The 23099-nt window shown below is 44.4% G+C and overlaps 1 protein-coding gene across 1 annotated transcript in view; it reads left to right on the top strand.

Moving 5' to 3' along the window:
• LOC112238448 (solute carrier family 45 member 4-like) overlaps nucleotides 1-23099 on the top strand; it is a 57690-nt gene that overhangs the window by 29716 nt on the left and 4875 nt on the right. The window contains 6 exon segments of the mRNA XM_042295181.1: nucleotides 13305-13493; nucleotides 20830-21009; nucleotides 21129-21343; nucleotides 21458-21700; nucleotides 21703-22293; nucleotides 22582-22681. Of these exon segments, the coding sequence (XP_042151115.1) occupies nucleotides 13305-13493; nucleotides 20830-21009; nucleotides 21129-21343; nucleotides 21458-21700; nucleotides 21703-22293; nucleotides 22582-22681 (1518 nt within the window).

Below are 23099 nucleotides of genomic sequence, written 5' to 3'. Positions count from 1 at the left end.
GTGATAAAGGGGAGAGAGTGGGAACATGGTGAAGGGGCAGAGAGCGTGAATGTGATAAAGGGGGAGAGAGTGGGAACATGGTGAAGGGGCAGAGAGCGTGAATGTGATAAAGGGGGAGAGAGCGGGGCAGAGGGTTGGTAAGAGGGAGTGGATGGAGTGATGTACAGATGTGACATAAGCAACGCTAAGAGGTAGCACGCAAGGTTTATGGAACTATTTTTTTCTTTAAAAAAAAAAGATGTGTATATATATATATATATATATTTACCCAGGCTGTTAAGTACAGTATATGCAAAAGTGTGTGAACTCTATGGTCTGAGTCTCCTGTGAATGTGTGGCTGGCTCCTTTCCCCAACAGGAACCCACTCATGGCTCATAAACGTGGGAACAATATCCCCGTATCAGGGCTTTTTGCTCATTTTTCAACCACACACATTGTTTATTATTTTCTTCACAGAAGGGTAACGACCAAAAATGTGACATTTGTTTAGATGAATAAGCCTAGCTCATCTGAACCACATGATATACGAGAACTATACAGTGCATGGGAATATAGGTTATAAGTACTACTGTCTACCTGAATAGGCCTAGAGCGAATGGCATTACACCAGACAATGTATGGGAACTAGACGATATACACTGAGTATACCAGACATTATGAACATCTTCCTAATATTGAATTTTCTCTCTCTCTCTCTCTCTCTCTCTCTCTCGCTTTCTCTCTCTCTCTCTCTCTCTCGCTTTCTCTCTCTCTCTCTTTCTCTCTCTCTCTCTCTCTCTCTCTCTCGCTTTCTCTCTCTCTCAGTTTCTCTCTCTCTCTCTCTCTCCTCTCTGTCTTTCTCTCTCTCTGTCTCTCTCTCTCTACTCTCTCTCTCTCTCTCTCTCTCTCTCTCTGTGTGTGTCTAACATTAAGAATAATACCAGTTTACATGACAACTGCCCTTATGACTAAGGTTACTCTAGACCTACTGTTACATAAACTTATGACTAAGGTTACTCTAGACCTACTGTTATATAAACTCATAAAGTTAATCTAGGCCTAATGTTGTATAAACTCATGCATAAGGTTAATCTAGTTTTACTGTTGTATAAACTCATAAATAAGGTTGTGGATTTGCTCTAATCTATAGAAAGCCAGGCTTGCTAAGACTGTGTTTGGATGTTGGAACCTGGATCCACCCCAGCCTTATTGTCACACCCTGTGTGATCTGAGTGGGCATTCTATGTTACATGTCTAGTTTGTCTAGTTCTATGTTTGGCCTGATATGGTTCTCAATCAGAGGCAGGTGTTAGTCATTGTCTCTGATTGGGAACCATATTTAGGTAGCCTGTTTGGTGTTGGGTTTTGTGGGTGATTGTTCCTGTCTCTGTGTTTGCACCAGATAGGGCTGTTTTAGGTTTTTCACTGTTCTTGTTTTTGTTATTGTTAGTCTGTTCATGTATAGTTTTCTTCTTTAAATAACCATGAATAGAAACCACGCTGCGTTTTGGTCCGCCTCTCCTTCAAGTCAAGAAAACCGTTACACTTATGTTTGGATGTTGGAAGGCTGGTTATAGGTTTAGATGGATCCAGGTTATGTGCCTTTAGTGTTGTTACAGGGAGGAGTTAAGGGTGTGAATGTTGAAACGTTAAAACAAAAGTTAAGATCCTTAACGTTAAGAAAAATCCCTAAGGGAAACGACTACTTCAAGGTCTCGGAGCGAGTGACGTTATCGATTTGAAACGCCACTAGCGCGCACCGCTAACTAGCCAGCCATTTCATATTAGTTACATAGGCACGTTTGACTGTCCACTGATATATGCTACATAGACAGTCAAACGTGCCTATTTCTAGGTTTTTACTATTTCGTAATAGCTGCAGTAGGACGTGTGATTTGAGTACTATCATCATGCTGCAGAGTAAGCAAAAAATCTAACCAGCCATGCTTCAATTGAGGCTAAATATTTGATTACGCCCCAACACAGTAAAACAACACATCTGTCCGACAGCCGGGTCATCTTGGTTATTTTCCATCCCCAGTGCAAATTAAATGCGAACTTCACAGATTTTCCGGCTGCCCGATGAACTAACGGTAGGCATATCGTATGATTGTATTATAACACCACGCCACTGGCTAATCCCTGGCATCCCTGCCCTATGGTATGTTGTCCAGAAATGCCAACTATTTGCAAGGCAGCAAGGAGGCTTCCATTTTGTCCATCCGTGTTTACTTCCCTATGCTGAATAAGAAGAATCACCACAAAGAGATGTAGATTGAGAAGTTTGCTAGGCGGGAATGTGTGAGCCGGCACATTTTTTAAACCCCCCCCCCCCACCTGTTTTTCTCTGTGGAATCATTTTTGGGGGGTGAGGTCACCGACAAACCCAACTCTCAGCTGGTGATGGGAGAGATGATCCAATTGGAAAACATGGGACAGGTGGCATTTCTAATGAGGCTAGAATTTGTGGAATTTTAAGGCTGTGTTGTTGTGGTTCTCTGTTAAAATACTAGTCCTCAATCCCCATCCAACATTCCTGCATACCTTGCATATTGAATTCTGGGGAAAAGTTAGTTGGACAGTGGGGTAGCATAGCTGGACATTCAACCTTGTTAGCTGGATATTGAATTAGTTGGATATTGTCAGTTGGACATTGTATAAGTAGGGTCACAGCTCGGATCAGGGTTGCCCAAACCCGGTCCTGTGGCCCCCCTGGGTCCACGTTTTGGGTTTTGTCCTTGCCCCAACCCGGTCCTGTGGCCCCCCTGGGCCATGTTTTGCACTACACAGTTGACTCCAATAAATAATGCTAGATGACATGTTTAGGTAATCTATCTCGGGGGTAGGCAACCCTGTTCCTGGAGTGCTGCAGGATTGGAGGCACCAGACCTGACCAACTGAGCTAATGGATCACTTGGTCTGGTCACCTGTTCTTCCAGTTCAGTAAAAACATCAAGTTGCCTACCTCTAAACTAGCTGAACATTGCATAGCGTATGTCCAATGTCCAATCTCAGCAAGGTTATGGTGTGGCCACAAAGAACAGCCATTGACTTACACACTGTGAAATCCCACTGTGGGTTTAATGAATGCACTGCTAGTCGACCTCTGAAATCTATACTGCTATGACACACACACACACACACACACACAAATACACACAGCCCCCCCCAGGGCACCCACTACTGCTGGCTCGCTGTCCCTCTTTCCCTCCCAGTTAGACAGCAAGGAGAGATTTTGCCATTTCTCTGACTGCTCACAGTTGAACTCAGGCAACGAGATGGAGGACTTGCGGTAGACTCATCTCATCACTCTATCAGATCTAACTGCTTTAATTCACATTAAGCTGGGGCGTTTTCCTTTCATTAACGTGAGATGATAGCTAGATGACATATAGCACTCTGATATGAGCTGTGTGCGTCATGTCATGTGCTCGTTCATTTGTCCAGTACTCTGTCAATATGAGCTGGCCTCATCCCATGTCGTCCTATGGGGCTCATCCCATGTCGTCCTATGGGGCACATCCCATTTCGTCCTATGGGGCTCATCCCATGTCGTCCTATGGGGCTCATCCCATGTCGTCCTATGGGGCTCATCCCATGTCGTCCTATGGGCCTCATCCCATGTCGTCCTATGGGGCTCATCCCATGTCGTCCTATGGGGCTCATCCCATGTCGTCCTATGGGGCTCATCCCATGTCGTCCTATGGGGCTCATCCCATGTCGTCCTATGGGGCCCTTTACCTTATTACATGTCAAACAGGAAGCAGTGTGTGTGATGTCACACAGGAAGCAGTGTGTGTGATGTCACACAGGAAGCTGTGTGTGTGATGTCACACAGGAAGCTGTGTGTGTGATGTCACACAGGAAGCTGTGTGTGTGTGTGTGATGTCACACGGGAAGCAGTGTGTGTGGGCAGGCAGGGGTCAGGAACCTTCCGTGACTCTGGAGCTTGCTGATAGAGAGAGGCTTTGAGGCACACACACACACGCATCTCACAGCTTGCTGCCAGCCTGCTGCCAGCCCCCAGACATCACTGTGCCGTGCCTCATGGGTATGCCACATCTCACAGATAGAGCCGAGTGTCTCTCTCACACACACACACACACACTCTCTCTTTCATAATGGATTTTTAATAATTGTCAGTGTGAGCTTTAGCTCATTTTTGACTATAAAATGCATTATGCAATGTGTTAGGCTAACGTCTTGTTCCTAGACATCACAGTGACCATGGATCTGATGGGTTGAACATAGATTGACTATAACAGGCCAACTAGAAACAAAACCATTGGTAATAAAAGGATGGGAACCGGGGTTGGGGTCTATTCCATTTCTATTCTGAAATTAAACCAAATTCCAATTCCAAATTTTCCCTCATTGAAAAGTATTGAATATAATTGGAATTTCAGTGTACTTCCTGAATTGACTGGATTTGAAATGGAATTGGCCCCGACCCCGGTTTACTCCACGTGTAACTCTGTGTTGTCTGTTCACACTGCTATGCTTTATCTTGGCCAGGTCGCAGTTGCAAATGAGAACTTGTTCTCAACTAGCCTACCTGGTTAAATAAAGGTAAAATAAAAAAATAAATTAAAAAACCCTGATGGGAACCATTAAGCCTAGGAGCTTTATGGTCCATGTTGGCCTCTGTTCTTTTTAATATCATAAACATTACCACGCTCTTTACAATCAACCTTTATTCTCTCTGGTTGTCTTCCATTGTTTCATGGCCTGTGAGGCTTTTCATCAGCTTCCCCAAAACAATCAGTGCCTGTTGAACCCAGATCCTTTGGCTAGAGCGAGACCTATTCATTTAGGGTTTGTTTTATTTCAATATAGCCATCGTCATCACTCTCCGAACCTTGAGCCATCTGTGCCCACAAAAGCAGGAAACACCCACACTGTGACCTATTTCGTTCCAGGAGCCCCGTTGGGAACCTAATTTGTCTGACTAGCTTCCAATAGAGAATGTTTAATGAGGTGTAGTGACTGGGTGGTAATGTTGTTGTTGTTGTGTTGTCACAGAACGTTGCAGATGCTACTGCAGCAGTTCATTTTAGCCTAGAATCTGTGATGCTGTGGTTTACTCCCAGTTGTAAAAAAAAAAGGGAATTTAGAGTTCTGTATTGTGAGGGAGTCCATGGAGACGACAGTATAATGTAAGAAATGTCTCATTTTTAGTGATCTTCTGTCTGATTTGACTTTGGGGGGCTGTGTTAAAGGGATGTTGTCAAGGAGGCCCTTTACCTACTTCCCCAGAGTCAGATGAACTTGTGGATACCATTGTTATGTCTGTGTCCAGTATGAAGGAAGTTGGAGGTCATTTCACAAGCCAATGCTAACTCACGTTAGCGGAAGTATATAAAGGGTCTCATTGCCAAAATCCCAAAGTCTCCCTTTCATAATCTGTAAACATACAACATGACGCAATTTAGTCTTATTTTGTCCCCGTCTGTGTTAAATTCACCATGTCTCTGCTGGGGTTGATTGGAGGAAGAATCCTCTCTTCCTCCACCTCTACTGCAGTGTCCCAGGACTGTGGCTGACTACTGACTACTGCAGTATTATGTAACACTGCTGACTAACAGCTGTGTGTGTGTGTGTGTGTGTGTGTGTGTGTGTGTGTGTTGTTTCTTGCAGTTTTAAAGGCGAGCAGAGTGGATGCAGCATAAAACAAAATCTCCTTGTTACATTTGGAATCAATCAATCAGAGCTGAGGATGGCCCCTCTCTTCTCATTCACCCGTACACTGCTAACACACAATACATCATCTTACCGCACTGTGCAAATGACCTTGAAGGCACCTTGATGACACTACTGTTCTACACGCTAAGAAGGGGGAACAGACAGCTGTGCGTGTGTGTGTGTGATTCATACTGCGGGACTGCTGAGCTAGCTCTTCTCCTGGCTGTCTTCTATTCTGTATTACAGGGCAGTACGGACTCCCCTGTCCTGGCTGTCTTCTATTCTGTATTACAGGGCAGTACGGACTCCCCTGTCCTGGCTGTCTTCTATTCTGTATTACAGGGCAGTACGGACTCCCCTGTCCTGGCTGTCTTCTATTCTGTATTACAGGGCAGTACGGACTCCCCAATCTGGGTCCTGAGCATCTCCTTTCGCTGCTTAATGAATGCACCAATACAAACACAACCCCCCCTCTCACTCTCACTCACTCACATACACAGACATGCACACACACCCTCAGCTCAGCACGGAAAACAAACAAACGCTGCAACATAGCCTGCCGTGAGGGGGATTTCTGTCTGTCCTGTCTGTCTGTCTCTAGGTCTCTTATTTGAGTCAGATATACCCTGCTCTCTGCTCGGTCGTCGGAGCCTGGCAAAGCTCTTCATCACTGGGTGCACTTTAAACCGCCCTCAGTAATTAAATCACCCTTTTCGATGTCAACTGCAGGAAGGCAGGCAGGCCGCTGTGCCACCGGTGGCTCTATTGGCAGGAGCCTCCACCTGTCATCATGTTTCACTTCTTAAGTGCGTAACAAAATTATATTTTGTTGATGCAGTTTATTTAGTTTCTTAATTGTATTTCAGTGTTATTGTCTATTGTTGATAGTTATCTCTAGGCTACAGAATGAATTGAAGTTTCGCTCCTCTGGTTTTCTGAAGTTGTTTACAAGCTATAGTACATTGTCAGTGTAACCGGCAGTAAAGTGGACCCGGCAGTACAGTGGACCCGGCAGTACAGTGGACCCGGCAGTACAGTGGAACCGGCAGTACTGTGGACCCGGCTGCTCTAATCACTGCTCCCTACATTCTTAGAAAAAAAGGTGCTATCTAGAACCTGAAAGGGCTCTTTGGCTGTCCCCATAGGATAAACCCTTTTCGATTCCAGGTAGAACCCTTTTGGTTCCATGTAAAACCCTGTACACAGAGGGTTCTACATGGAACCCAAAAGGGTTCTACCCTTTTTTTCTAAGAGTGTACCGCACCACTGTTTAACTGGGAAACGAGTGCTCTGTTGCCTCCATCCATCAAATGTAGTGTGTTTGTGTGAGTAGGAACGCATCTCTTCTGGAATGGATGGGCGTTTTATAAAATAGTCTCCTCACGGACACTCCCCCTCACACAAACGTTATGACTCACATCCCAACACGATGTAGGCCAGTCCCCCCCCCCCCTTCCACCGCTCTCACCTCTCAGGGGCTCTGCTACAAATGTGTCAATGCATTTAAACTGGCATCTCTCTCTTTTAGTCCCTCAATCTCTTTCTCTCTTTTGCTCTCTTTCTCTCTTTCTCTTTATCTCTTTCTCTATGTGTCTGAACATTAAGAACATCTTCCTAATATTGTGTTGCTACCCCCCCATTTGCCCTCACAACAGCCTAAATTTGTCAGGGCATGGACTCTACAAGGTGTTGAAAGCATTCCACAGGGATGCTGGCCCATGTTGACTCCAATGCTTTTGTTAGCAGTTGATGTTATTCTTTAATAACACAGACCCCAAATCAAATCAGGGTTTGTTCAAATAGGACAAATCATGCTTGGAAGTAGATGGTCATTCTCCCCTGTCCTCAGTGATGCTCTCCTGAGACTCTCTCCTCTCCCCTGTCCTCAGTGATGCTCTCCTGAGACTCTCTCCAGGGAACAAAGGGGCAGGATCTAGTTTTATAACCCAGCCCTAGCCTGTGGTTGACCAATTAGAATTCCTTGCAATAAAACTGGGCCAATGGCCAGATAAGTATCCTATTTCAGACTCAATATACAGACAAATTCCTCCCATGTCCCTGCATTAATCCCCTACTACAGAAAAAAACACTATTTCCATTGATCTTTAGTCCTCTATTGGCTGTTAGTCCTCTGTCTCTCTCTTTATCTTGGAAATATTCTTACACTTCTCACAGTTGTGTCAAGTTGACTGGATGTCCTTTGGGTTGGTGGATCATTCTTGCTACACACAGGAAACTGTTGAACGTGAAAAGCCCAGCAGCATTTGCAGTTCTTGACACAAACCGGTGTGCTTGGCACCTACTACCATACCCTGTTCAAATGCATTTCAATCTTTTGTCTTACCCATTCACCATCTGAATGGCAAACATACACAATCCATGTCGCAATTGTATTAAAAGGCTTAAAAATCCTTCTTTAACCCGTCTCCTCCTCTTCATCTACACTGATTGAAGTGGATTTAACAAGTGACATCAATAAGGGATCACAGCTTCCACCTGGATTCACCTGGTCAGTCTATGTCATGGAAAGAACAGGTGTTCTTAACTTAATGTTTTGTACACTCAGTTTATATCTTCACTCTCACTCAGCTTCTCTCTCTCTCTCAAGCTCAGTCTCGCTCTCTCTCAGCTTCTATATCTTCACTCTCACTCAGCTTCTCTCTCTCTCTCAAGCTCAGTCTCGCTCTCTCTCAGCTTCTATATCTTCACTCTCACTCAGCTTCTCTCTCTCTCTCAAGCTCAGTCTCTCTCTCTCTCAGCTTCTATATCTTCACTCTCACTCAGCTTCTCTCTCTCTCTCAAGCTCAGTCTCTCTCTCTCTCAGCTTCTATATCTTCACTCTCACTCAGCTTCTCTCTCTCTCAAGCTCAGTCTCGCTCTCTCTCAGCTTCTATATCTTCACTCTCACTCAGCTTCTCTCTCTCTCTCAAGCTCAGTCTCGCTCTCTCTCAGCTTCTATATCTTCACTCTCACTCAGCTTCTCTCTCTCTCTCAAGCTCAGTCTCGCTCTCTCTCAGCTTCTATATCTTCACTCTCTCTCAGCTTCTATATCTTCACTCTCTCTCAGCTTCTATATCTTCACTCTGTGTTTCGGTTGGTTGTGCATCACATAATTATTCATTGGCTGAGACCCACTGCTTGCATATTAGCTCTTCCTATTGTTGGAAACACAGTGAGGGTTGAGAACAGCATTCCTATTGTTGGAAACACAGTGAGGGTTGAGAACAGCATTCCTATTGTTGGAAACACAGTGAGGGTTGAGAACAGCATTCCTATTGTTGGAAACACAGTGAGGGTTGAGAACAGCATTCCTATTGTTGGAAACACAGTGAGGGTTGAGAACAGCATTCCTATTGTTGGAAACACAGTGAGGGTTGAGAACAGCATTTCTATTGTTGGAAACACAGTGAGGGTTGAGAACAGCATTTCTATTGTTGGAAACACAGTGAGGGTTGAGAACAGCATGTGAAATGATCCTGTAAATAATTCATACAGGACATCACTCTGCTAGCCGACACTCTTAGCATAAAGGGTTCCAAAGGGGTTCTTCGGCTGTCCCCCATAGGAGAGCCCTATTTGGTTCCAGGTGGAACCATTTTGGGTTCCTGGGTTCCATGTAGAACCCTCTGTGAAAAGGGTTTTACATGGAACCCGAAAGGGATCTCCAAAGGATTATCTTATGGGGACAGCTGAATAACCCTTTTAGATTGCACCTTTTTTTCCAAAGAGTGTAGATGGACCCCTCTCTGTCCCTGTTGCCAAGGATTTTAAACTGCCAGCCATCTCAGCTACACATGGATTGTTGTCAAGGTGTTTTTCTTGAAGAGGGCTTTGTTAGCAGTTGTTAATGGGTGTTTCCCAAGCAGCAACCTATTCCCTATAAAGCCCTATCGGCTCTGATCAAAAGTAGGGCACTATATAGGGAATAGTATGCCATTTGGGACAATGATTTGTATTGTAACCCTGGTCTGTTGAGGTCCTGCTATGTTTCCTCCTCTGTCTGTCTCTCTCCCTCCAAGTGTTAAGGCCAGGCAGGCTGTTATGCACCTGACCAAGTATAGCTGGCAGCAGCGCAGCCCCAGAAAGCACCCGTTTCCTGCCAGTCCTCTATCATCCAGCCTGTGGCTACTTCACTTCATCCCCCCAAGCCCTCCTCCCTCTCTCCTACAGTCCCTGACTTGCTTTCACTTTTCACACCAACCACTCAGACCCCAACATGATTTATGGTCAGTTTCATTTTCGCAAGAAAAGCCCTCTAATAAAAATGGTTGGATGGGAAGGGTGACGTATCGGATGAAATTGTTTTATATCTAAATGGCAGCAGCAAAGGAGGAATGGACAGGTCGAAAGCTCCATCCTGGGAGCGTAAATTAGTGTACAGGTGGTTAATTTGTGTGTGTGTGTGACACTTGTTTTGATCTGAGCAGCTTTTGCAGCCCAGGGCCTACTATATAAGGTGTTGTGACACATGAGACAGACCAGACTCTAGACTGTTAAGCTCGTAGAAGTCATAAAAACCTTTGTCCTTCTACATGTCCCATCCACTTCCAGACATTAGCCATCGATAAATCACCTCTAAGTGTCTCAGCCAAGTCAATGTAAATGTCATTGTTATTGACTGTGGCCTAATGGTCATTGGGTTGGGAAGGGTAAACTGACCTGACACCTTGCTTACCCAAGGAATTCCACAAGATGCACTGATAGCATTTGTGTCTAATGATTCCGTTGTGGAGCTATATGAGCTGGCACCAAGACTGACTGAACACACTGTAAGGCCTGGACCAGAGCCATATGAATGAGCCAGCTGTGTTCGTACAGTTCAGTTCCACACATGGGACGCCATTGTGTGTCAAATGGGAATGATGTGTCAAGATTAACGTCTTTGATGGAGAAGATTGTGAGTTGCCCCCTTCTCACGTCCTTATTACCCACTGTGGGTTGCCCCCTTCTCACGTCCTTATTACCCACTGTGGGTTGCCCCCTTCTCACGTCCTTATTACCCACTGTGGGTTGCCCCTTTCTCACGTCCTTATTACCCACTGTTGGTTGCCCCCTTCTCACGTCCTTATTACCCACTGTGGGTTGCCCCCTTCTCACGTCCTTATTACCCACTGTGGGTTGCCCCCTTCTCACGTCCTTATTACCCACTGTGGGTTTCCCCCTTCTCACATCCTTATTACCCACTGTGGGTTGTTTTCATTTTTCCTGTGGGTTGTTTCCATTTTTCATTTGTCTCTCGCTCTCTGCCTCTGTCCATCTGTCTCTCTGTCCCTCTCACTGTCGCTCTCTGTCCCTCACCCCCCTCTCTCTGTCTAGTTTTGTGACTCTGCTCTTTCCTACATGGTCTAAATCTGTCTGTCCTAAGTCTCGCTGGGCAACAGTAAATATATCCTGAAGTAGTGCGAGTCACACTGCTCTCAGTATTGTTCCACATCTTTGACCCGGTGGAGAGAAAAATCCTGGTCTTTATTTACTAGAATCGGACATCCTGTTTACCCCGACCGCTTTCCCAAAGAAACAAACTGCTTACCGACAGATTAAAATCTGTTTGCGACATTTTATGTGTTTGTATCCGACGCCGACAGCAGGTTGTGACCAAAACAAGTGAACAATTTACAGAAACACAGTTTTGGGGCCCTGTGAGTAACCTCAATTAAAACCTTGAGCAGGAAGTCATGTCTCATTGATTGGTCATTGAGGGGTCATAAGGACATGTCTACAGCAAGTCCGTCTACAGGCAACAGGAAGTAGTGATGTTTGGGGCACAGTGGAGCTCTGGGTTCCCAAGCCACCTGGGTCATGGTCATCAACAACAACCATCAGGTTCACTTGAACCAGAATGTGAACAGGGCTTCACTTACTGTGAGATCCTGTATAGTCTACACTCTGATAAGACCATAACCCACTAGTCTACATTCTGATAAGACCATAACCCACTAGTCTACACACTGATAAGACCATAACCCACTAGTCTACATTCTGATAAGACCATAACCCACTAGTCTACATTCTGATAAGACCATAACCCACTAGTCTACACACTGATAAGACCATAACCCACTAGTCTACACTCTGATAAGACCATAACCCACTAGTCTACACTCTGATAAGACTATAATCCACTATAGTGGAAACAACATTGATTCGACCAGTGTGTTCCCAGTGGGAAAGTTATAACATTTTCTGAGCAGGTATAAGAGTAGCCTACTCTTTTTATTTCATTTTTTAGCTGATTCCAGAGTTCTTAGAATGAAATGTGAGATTTGTTCTCGCTGGCAAAGTTTTATATTATAAATGATCACTTTACTTCATTGAAAATGTGGGGGGTGTGGCCTCGTCTAACACAGTGAGGGGGTGTGGCCTCGTCTAACACGGTGAGGGGTGTGGCCTCGTCTAACACGGTGAGGGGGTGTGGCCTCGTCTAACACGGTGAGGGGGTGTGGCCTCGTACTGTCCTCCTTAAGGTGTATGCAACCATAATGTGACAGCCAGCCAAACTCTAATCAAGAACTTAACCAGAGTCAGGGATAGGCTTTCCATAACCCTCCAGTTTTATAGTTGAAACGGTGTAAAAATGAAGTCATTGGAGCATCTCAGACTAAAAGGCATTATTAATGCACAACCGAGTCTAACCGACATCATAGTCACATAGTGAACAATACAATACTTGACCAACACTGTACATAGAAAACATATCCTGTTTGAATATTGTTCTAAATAGGATTAGTATTTATATAACATGTAAACTAACTTAAGTGTGAAGAGAAGCTAGCTCCAAAACAGCACTTAACAGGCAGGCTAGGCTAATGAGGGAATACATGTAATCGATTTACTTAAAAACTCAGAATTAAAACATGACCTGAAGAAAATACTTAGAATACTAAAAGATAAACATCTTAGAAATGATTTGTACTTACAGGCCATGCTTAACGAAGGCTTAACAAGAAGGATGGCAGAAGATAAACCTCCGTATTATGTCACTCTTTTCCAACATCATGAACTGCATCATTTCCTATTTTTCCTGTTTTACCACCAACAAAGAAGTAGCACAGCGGAGTACACGCTAGCTGCTGCTACACGAAACAGCCACTGGATGGCGCCAAATCAAAAGCCACTTGGCCAAAAGAATAGAAGGCAGAATAGGCCTCATCTAACGTATTGCACTTGAATGGATCTTAAACACAGAACAGACAGTTGGTATGATTCATTGTGACAAAATGTTTCCAAATATCAGTTTGTTGGATAAGACGATGGATGAATGACAATCACCCACAAGTGTCCTTCTAAGATGGTGTTGTTACTTGCATATTACTAGCATGTAGGCTACCCCATTTATGTACACCAGGACTCCGTTCTGTGCCTGCGTAGTAGGCAGTGAATTGGCAAACTTCACCGAATCTGCTTTGTCATGCAGCAAGTAACACTACGAAAAAGGGCTACTTTGACCAAGATGACAGAAACGTGCAGGTAGCCTTAATAGCCCAGAGAAAATGAGTGTGTGTAATCAGCTTTTTGTGTGTATGGAATAATTCAGGGATCTTTTATTTCCACTAATGAAACATGGGACCAATGCTTTACATGTTGCGTTTATATTTGATGATAAACCCTAACCCCTTCTCGTTTCCTTCCTGTCGATCTCCAGGTCTTCCAGAACAGTATTACAGCCTGACATGGTTCCTGAGCCCCATCCTGGGCCTGATCTTCACACCTCTGATTGGCTCAGCCAGCGATCGCTGCACCCTGAAATGGGGCCGGCGACGCCCTTTCATCCTGGCCCTGTGTGTGGGCGTGCTGTTCGGAGTGGCACTCTTCCTCAACGGGTCACTCATAGGTAACAAATAATATATTATAAACTGGGTGGTTCGAGCCCTGAATGCTGATTGGCTGACAGTCATGGTATATCAGACCCAGTGGTGTAAAGTACTTAAGTAAAAATACTTTAAAGAACTACTTAAGTATTTTTTGGGGGTGTCTGTACTTTACTTTACTATTTATATTTTTGACAACTTTTGCTTTTACTCCACTACATTCCTAAAGAAACAATGTACTTTCTACACCCAAAAGTACTCGGTACATTTTGAATTCTTAGCAGGACAGGAAAACGGTCTGATTCACGCACTTAAAAAGAAAGAATTCCTGGTCATTCCTACTGCATCTGATCTGGCGGACTCACTAAACACTAAACAGGCTAAACACAGATGTTTTGCTTGTAAATTATGTCTGAGTGTTGGAGTGTGCCCCTGGCTATCAGTAAATAAAAAATAAAAAAAAACAATTGTGCCATTTGGTTTGCATAATATAAGGAATTTTAAATGATCTATACTTTTCTTTTGATACTTAAAAACCTCTTTGGGCTGAGATCCCGCTAACGGGATCGATATGACAACAGCCAGTGAAAGTGCAGGGCGCCAAATTCAAACAACAGAAATCTCATAATTAAAATTCCTCAAACATACAAGTATTTCACACCATTTTAAAGATACACTTCTTGTTAATCCCACCAGTGTCCGATTTCAAATCGGCTTTACGGCGCAAGCACCACAAACGATTATGTTAGGTCAGAGCCAAGTCACAGAAAAACACAGCCATTTTTCCAGCCAAAGAGAGGAGTCACAAAAATCAGAAATAGAGATAGAAATAATCAGTAACCTTTGATGATATTCATCAGATGACACTCATAGAACTTCATGTTACACAATACATGTATGTTTTGTTCGATAAAGTTCATATTTATATAAAAAAATCTTAGTATACATTGGCGCGTTATGTTCAGTAGTTCCAAAAACATCCAGTGATTTTGCAGAGAGCCACATCAATTTACAGAAATATTCAGCATAAATGTTGATGAAAATACAAGTGTTATACATGGAACTTTAGATACACTTCTCCTTAATGCAACCGCTGTGTCAGATTTTAAAAAACAAGCAAACTAGGCAATAATCTGAGTACGACGCTCAGAGACTAAAACAACCCAAAGAGATATCCGCCATGTTGGAGTCAACAGAAGTCAGAAATAGCATTATAAATATAAAATTACCTTTGATGATCTTCATCAGAATGCACTCCCAGGAATCCCAGTTCCACAATAAATGTTTTTATTTGTTCAATAAAGTTCATTTTTATGTCTAAATACCTCCTTTTGTTAGCGCGTTCAGTTCACAAATCCAAATTCATGACGCATGAGCAGACGAAAAGTCCAACAGTTCCGTTACAGTCCGTAGAAACATGTCAAACGAAGTACACAATCAATCTTTAGGAAGTTTTTTAACATAAATCTTCAATAATGTTCCAACCGGACAATTCCTTTGTCTGTAGAAATGCAATGGAACAGAGCTCGCTCTCACGTCACGAGCTCATGACACTCTGCCAGACACCTGGCTCAAACAGCCATTATGAGCCCCCACTTCACAGTAGAATCATCAAACAAGGTTCTAAAGACTGTTGACATCTAGTGGAAGCCTTAGGAAGTGCAACATGACCAATATCCCACTGTATCTTCAATAGGGAATAAGTTGAAAAACAACAAACCTCAGATTTCCCACTTCCCGGGTTGGATTTTTTTCTTAGGTTTTTGCCTGCCATATGAGTTCTGTTATACTCACAGACATCATTCAAGCAGTTTTAGAAACTTCAGAGTGTTTCCTATCCAAATATACTATGATACTATAATATGCATATCTTAGCTTCTGGGACTGAGTAGCAGGCAGTTTACTCTGGGCACCTTATTCATCTAAGCTACTCAATACTGCCCCCAGCCATAAGAAGTTAAGTGTTTATAATATATATATTATTATTATTTTTTTTTTTTCTAAGAGGTGGATCAAAAGTATATTTTTATGTATATTTGAGCAATTACATTTACTTTTGCTACTTAAGTAAATTTAAAACCAAATACTTTAAGACTTTTACTCAAGTAGTATTAGTATTTTACTGAGTGACTTTCACTTTTACTTATACTCAAGTATGAAAATTGGGTACTTTTTCCACCACTGCGTATACAATGGATGTGATAAAACATGTATTTTTTCCAAAGCAACTACAGTAATGTGTGCATTCATTTTATATATGGGTGGTCCAAGGAATCAAACCCACTATCCCTGGTGTTACAAGCACCAGCTGAGCTACAGAGGGCCAGCGTTGGAACTGGGCGTTAGGCAGGGTTAGGGTTAAAAAGAATAGAAAATTCCATTTCGAAATGCTGTTCAGCCTATTAATTCATGGAAATACCAGTCGGTGTAAATGCATTTGACTGGTCATGCTTATCGGTCTATAGTTAATTTGCATAATTGAGTGTAATTAAATTGGTGCATGTGTACAGTATATTTGTTATGTATACAGATAAAGAGCCTTTGAGCGGGAAATCTGTCAGACAGAGCGTGAGCTGCTGCCACAGCATCTCAAACAGCAAAAGCGTAGGCAACAGAAGGCAGGCTTCATCAGCGTGTCACACACCACTTTGCAAGGAGCTGGAGGCAGTATGCATTGTAAAAACATATACTTAATTGTTTGAAACCTTAACGTTTTACTAAATATTATGAGGCATGTCTTACCTTGCTTCAAAAGTAGCCAAAATCAGACCATATCTGTAGAGACAATTATTTGATATCAACTTTCTTTCATTGTCCAGTAGCCAAAGGAACAATCCTAGTCATATTAGCAGCCCATGCTAGTTGTTGCATATTAGGGGAAGGGAAACGTGGCGATACCTAGTCAGTTGTGCAACTCAATGACTTCAATTGAAATGTGTTTTCCTCATTTACTTCTCCCCTCTTTCTACATTTCTAACGGATATATTCATCTCTGTCACGTGAAACCGCTCGCATATGGGGTGTGCTTTTGACAACAGTGTTTTAATAGCATAATGAACATTCACGCGTAGCTTCCTGCCTTGTGTGCGTTGCTGTGCTTATAATATGAAGAAATAATAGTTTATCAACATTATAAAGTTAAACGTTCTGATCTGTTGCATCAGACTCATAACTTTTTTTTTTTTTTTTTTTGTAGCCTAGGCCTACTGGTTGTATGAACTTGGGATCGTGTGTGTGTGTGTGTGTGTGTGTGTGTGTGTGGCTCAGTTGCTAGAGCTTGGCACTTGCAATGCCAGGTTTGTGGTTTTGATTCCCACATGGGACCACTATGGGGAAAATGTCTGCACTCCCTACTGTAAAGTCTCTCTTGATAAGAGAGTGTCTGCTAAATGACTGAAATGTGAATCCGAGAGAGAGACATGATTGAGTTCACAGGATAGACTATAGCAGCCAGACCGTCCGGCAGGCTTTCTGCCTCACCTAATAAGCCCTCTTCTGGAGTGTGATATGAAGCTTATTGAATTGAAAAGTAGCTCTCTCTGTGGTTCTCCTGAGTTTAGAAAGGTCAGGAAAAAGCCTGATTCTATAACTTCAATTCTGTTCTACTGCAACGTGACCAAAAGTTTCACATCCTACATTAGCCAGCCATCGGCTTTGGTAAATTCATTATCAGTGGAAGTGACCCTAAGTGCCTCACACTGTGCAGGCGAAAGAGAGGAGGGATCCATTTTGCTCCGTGCTTTAAAGGTTCAGCAGAGGAGAAGATCGATAGATAACCCATAGAGTTGTTTTGCTGCCGGCTTCAGGACAGTCCACCAAGTAGGACTGAAGAGTCTGGTAGTAGTGGAAGAGAGAGGACAAGTAGCTTTATTTTCTCTGCTTGCTGGAGATGTGGCTCCATGGGTCACTGAACAAACTGAAAAGTTTGACAGGTCCTGGATTTCAATTGGATTTGATTTAGCTGGCCCGCGTGGCTTTGAAGAGTGTTGGAGACAGGTGTATCTACGTGTTGCTTTGAAGAGTGTTGGAGAGAGGTGTATCTACGTGTTGCTTTGAAGAGTGTTGGAGAGAGGTGTATGTACGTGTTGCTTTGAAGAGTGTTGGAGACAGGTGTATGTACGTGTTGCTTTGAAGAGTGTTGGAGAGAGGTGTATGTACGTGTTGCTTTGAAGAGTGTTGGAGACAGGTGTATGTACGTGTTGCTTTGAAGAGTGTTGGAGAGAGGTGTATGTACGTGTTGCTTTGAAGAGTGTTGGAGACAGGTGTATGTACGTGTTGCTTTGAAGAGTGTTGGAGAGAGGTGTATGTACGTGTTGCTTTGAAGAGTGTTGGAGACAGGTGTATGTACGTGTTGCTTTGAAGAGTGTTGGAGAGAGGTGTATCTACGTGTTGCTTTGAAGAGTGTTGGAGAGAGGTGTATGTACGTGTTGCTTTGAAGAGTGTTGGAGAGAGGTGTATGTACGTGTTGCTTTGAAGAGTGTTGGAGAGAGGTGTATGTACGGGTGTGTTGGCTCAGTGCCCTCGTCGTAGCCCTCCCAGAGCAGCTATTGTTTTGCATCGTCACCCCTATCTCAGGTCCCAGTAACTTGCTGAGAAACAGAAGCAGCAAGGCTACAGACTCCTGTGTCCGCTGACCTGCTGGGCCGGGCGGTGTGTTTGTGAACCGTCATTCTCCGTGACATGGGAAAGGACTGGGAACCAGTTCACAGGGAAACGTTTCCTGTTGTGCCCTCCTTCTTACCTTTCAATGCCTATCTGGAGCTACTTCCTGTCTCCAGCGCTAGCTCACTGCGCGTCACCCCATCAGCCATTCCATTGTCAGGAAGAAAGGCTTTTCTTACTACGTACACACTGACTGACTACACACTAACTACACACAGACTGACTACACACAGACTGACTACACACAGACTACACACACACTAACTACACACAGACTGACTACACACAGACTGACTACACACAGACTGACTACACACAGACTGACTACACACCGACTGACTACACACTAACTACACACAGACTGACTACACACAGACTGACTACACACAGACTGACTACACACAGACTGACTACACACTAACTACACATGGACTGACTACACACTGACTGACTACACACTAACTACACACTGACTGACTACACACTGACTACACACTGACTGACTACACACAGACTGACTACACACTAACTACACACAGACTGACTACACACTGACTGACTACACACTGACTACACAGACTGACTACACACTAACTACACACAGACTGACTACACACAGACTGACTACACACTGACTGACTACACACTAACTACACACAGACTGACTACACACAGACTGACTACACACTGACTGACTACACACTGACTACACAGACTGACTACACACTAACTACACACAGACTGACTACACACAGACTGACTACACACAGACTCAGTACAGACTTCTTTCTTCAACTTGTATACCTCTCTTCCTCATCTGTGGTCGTTGTTGATTAGCTAAAGATTTTCAAAATAGTATTTCCCCTTTAATAAGAAGGTCTGAATAATGACTTGTTTGTTGTTGTGTGCGGGGAGTTCCTCTGGGCTCAATGTTATGATGGAAATTCACTACTAGGAGTTTACGTTCCCAGTGAAATTGACACTAATGGCGCTTACGATAAGGCTTTGGCTTTGTTTTGTTTTACGGCAATGAAACACAAGCTTTCATGGCTAGTTTGTATTATAAATTATATTTTGATGAATAAGATGCTTGTTTTGATAACTCTGCATTGGTGTGACCAGAACAGGAGTGTTCCAATGAGGTAACATCTAGATGAGGTAACACATAGATGAGGTAACACATAGATGAGGTAACACATAGATGAGGTAACACATAGATGAGGTAACACATAGATGAGGTAACACATAGATGAGGTAACACATAGATGAGGTAACACATAGATGAGGTAACACATAGATGAGGTAAGATCTAGATGAGGTAACGTCTAGATGTTCTCTGTAGCCATAAGGGTACATATGATCCAGTCAACCTTGACGTGTGTTTCCTGGTCTGTGAGATGATATATGTAATAAATGTCAGTGTGTGCCATGAACCAATGTCCTTTGGGGTAATACTAAATCTCTGGGTAAGACAGAGATCTCTCTCACAGCTTGGACCAGACACAAGGGCAACGAGAGTAGCCACACACCACGCAAGGCGTTATGGGAAATGGGCTATGAATGACCTAGGGTATATGGTGGTGTGTCAGGGTTTCCGTTAGCCAGCAATAGCCGGATTTGGGCCTAAAAATAAATAAATAGAACAGCCGATAAATAAAATTGACGTCAGACAGGAGAAGAAGAAAAAAAATCGAATTGCGAAATAATGCTTTTTAGCCTCTTAATTGGTGGAAATCCATTTGACTGGTCTTGTTTATCGGTCTATTGGTTAATTTGCATAATTTAATGGAATTAAATTGGCGTGTGTGTATAGTATATTTGTTATGTATGTTATCATCTGAACAGCGTAAAGATACAGAGCCTTTGAGCAGACAAATCTGTCAGACAGTTGAGAGCTGCTGCAGCATCTCAAACAGCAAATACAAGGCAGGCTTCCTCAGCACGTTACATACATTTCTACATTTCTAAGGGTTATTTTCATCTGTCACATGAAACCTCTTTGCACATGGGGTGCGCTTTTGACTGTGTTTTCCGCTAATTGTATAATGAACATTCGCACGTAGCCTCCTGACTTGTGTGCGTTGCTAATAGTTTATCAACATTTTAAAGTTAAATGTTCTGATCTGTTGCATCAGACTCATAACTTTTTATGTTTTAAAAAAAATGTAGCCTAGGCCTACTGGTTGTATGAACTTGGGATCTATTGTGTGTGTGTCCTGTGTGTGTACCCTGTGTGTGTATGTGTGTGTGTCCTGTGTGTGTACCCTGTGTGTGTATGTGTGTCCTGTGTGTTTGTGTGTAAGAAGGCCTAACCCACTAATCGGGTATTGATTGACATGTGCAAATCTCTCTCAATCTCTCTCTCCATCTCTCTCTCTCCACCTCTTTTCATCTTTCTCTCGCTCTCTCTCTCCATCTCTCTCCATCTCTCTTCATCTCTCTCTATCTCTCTCCATCTCTCTATCAACTCTCTCCATCTCTCTCTCTCTCTTTTCATCGCCCTCTCCCTATCGATCCAGCAGTGTGCTCCTAGTTGGAGAGCTGAAAGGAACTAAGATGGATATTGCTTTTCAATATATGTATAATGGAATGGAATGGTCTCTGTGTCCAACTTTCTCTCTGTCGGTGAATTAGGTCTGGTTTTCTGAACCTGTTATACCGGCTAGGATACTAACTCAGTCTCTGGTTGTGGGCAAGGTCTTGCCGTCGGCGACGTGCCAAATAACCAGCCCATAGGGATCGTTCTGACGGTGCTCGGAGTGGTGGTGCTGGACTTCAGTGCAGACGCAACAGAGGGTCCCATAAGGGCCTACCTACTAGATGTGGCAGACACTGAAGAACAAGACATGGCCCTCAACATCCACGCCTTCTCCTCTGGTACAGCACACGTCTTAGTAGCAGGATATTTCCATCACATACCTGTGTCTGTAATGTCTGTGAAAGTTTTGATAGATTGAATATTCTCAAACAGGAAATGATGTGTGTGTCTGCGCCAGGTTGTGGGGGAGCGGTGGGCTACGCGCTGGGCGGTCTGGACTGGACCCACACCTTCCTGGGCTCAATCTTCAAGTCCCAGGAGCAGATCCTCTTCTTCTTCGCTGCCATCTTGTTCACCATCTCGGTGGCTCTGCATCTGTTCAGCATCGAGGAGCAGCGGTATAGCCCCCAGCAGGACCGGCTGGACGAGGAGGCTGACGCCGCCTCCTCCACTGTCAACAAGGTCAACGACACCCTGGGGAAGCTCCACGGCCACAACACCCCCACATGGAGCTCATTGGAGAGGACGACATCTATGACCCTTGTGACCGTTACGAGTTCTACGGAGAGGGGGCGAGGACGGGCGCTCATTCGCGACATTAACATGGACTTCCTGGATGTGGAGATGGTGAGGTCCAAGTCTGACTCTGTGCTGCAAATGGCCGATGCAACATTAGATCACCTGGACCACGAGGCTCTGTTCCTGCGCCATATCGAGCCCTCCATCTTCGCCGACCACCTGTCATCCTACCACGGCTCTCCACCACGCCGCAGCAGCAGCACAGGCAGCCAGGACCTCCTCAAAACCTCCAAAAGATCTGCCGGCTGTCCCAGTTTCTGCAGGAGCAGGACCGCGACAAGGAGGAGGAGCTGCTCAACAACCAGGTCAACGAGCAGAAGACGCCCAACGGCCGGGCGCATGCCAACGGCTTGGGCCAGGGCACCAACGGGCACGCCCGCTCAGTCATGAAGAACTCGGCCAGCACCAACGCCTCCACGCGGCACCGCCGCCACATCTTCTACCGCCAGCCGTCCTGCACCTTCTCCTACTACGGCCGCGTGGGCTCCCACCGTTACCGCTACCGGCGAGCCAACGCCGCGCTGCTCATCAAGTCCTCGCGCAGCTTGAACGACATCTACGAGGTGCAGCGGAGACAGAAGAGGAGACAGCAGAACCCCAGAGCGCGACACCAGTCAGGCAACACCAACTCCAGTGGGGACACAGAGAGTGAGGAGGGGGAGACGGAGACCACGGTCAGGCTGCTGTGGCTGTCCATGCTGAAGATGCCTCCAGAGCTGATGAGGCTGTGTGTCTGTCATCTCCTCACCTGGTTTTCCATCATAGCTGAGGCCGTCTTCTACACTGACTTCATGGGCCAGGTCATCTACCACGGAGACCCCACGGTAAGGCTGCTGGGACTCCAAGGTCATTGTGTCACGTTATTATAAAGCCAATTGTATTTCTTTTGAGCAAAGTTTTCTTTTTTGGGCATAAATGTACATATCCTTGTCTTCTGCAAATAAAACACTATTGATCACACAAAAAAACTCACTCCACACCAGATTTTCTTGCCAACCTGTGATTTGAACCTGCTAAACTCTGGTTGCTCGCCTGCTTCTCTAATCTCTGGGCTACCAGCCTCATATTGTCTCTCAGTAACCAAGCTGAGTTGTTTTATCTTCTCTCTCCAGGCTCCTGCTAACTCCACGGAACTGCAGAACTACCACAAAGGAGTTCAGATGGGCTGCTGGGGGCTGGTCATCTACGCCCTGACAGCTGCCTCCTGCTCAGGTCACTGACCAGTCACTGACCAGTCACTGAGTTGAATGATGGATGAAAGGAAGGAAGGATGGATGGACGGACGAATGAGCGAACGAGTGAACAAAAAAATAAATGAAGTGACCAATGAATGAATGAGCGCACATGCCCATACACAGGCATGTGCAGGCCGTGTGCTTTGAGGCAGCCATAAAAACGGTAGTGAACAATGTGCACACAGTCTTCAGCCAAGGTGCTATCTGTGGCTCTGTTCACATGCTGGAGGGTTAGACCGTGATGAGCTAGTGAGCTGAGACGACCTGTACAAGTACAGTCAGACTACTCACAAAGAGCTGTACAGGAACCCAGGATCTAAACACCCAGAGGAATGTTGTATTAGCTACTGGTCACTAAATCATGGTGCCATCCAGTTGAGCCACGGTGTGGATAA

This window comes from Oncorhynchus tshawytscha, linkage group LG13, assembly GCF_018296145.1.
Source record: "Oncorhynchus tshawytscha isolate Ot180627B linkage group LG13, Otsh_v2.0, whole genome shotgun sequence".
Taxonomy (NCBI): Eukaryota; Metazoa; Chordata; class Actinopteri; order Salmoniformes; family Salmonidae; genus Oncorhynchus; species Oncorhynchus tshawytscha.
The sequence above is the reverse complement of the archived record's forward strand: the minus strand, read 5'-3'. Positions and strand labels throughout refer to the sequence as shown.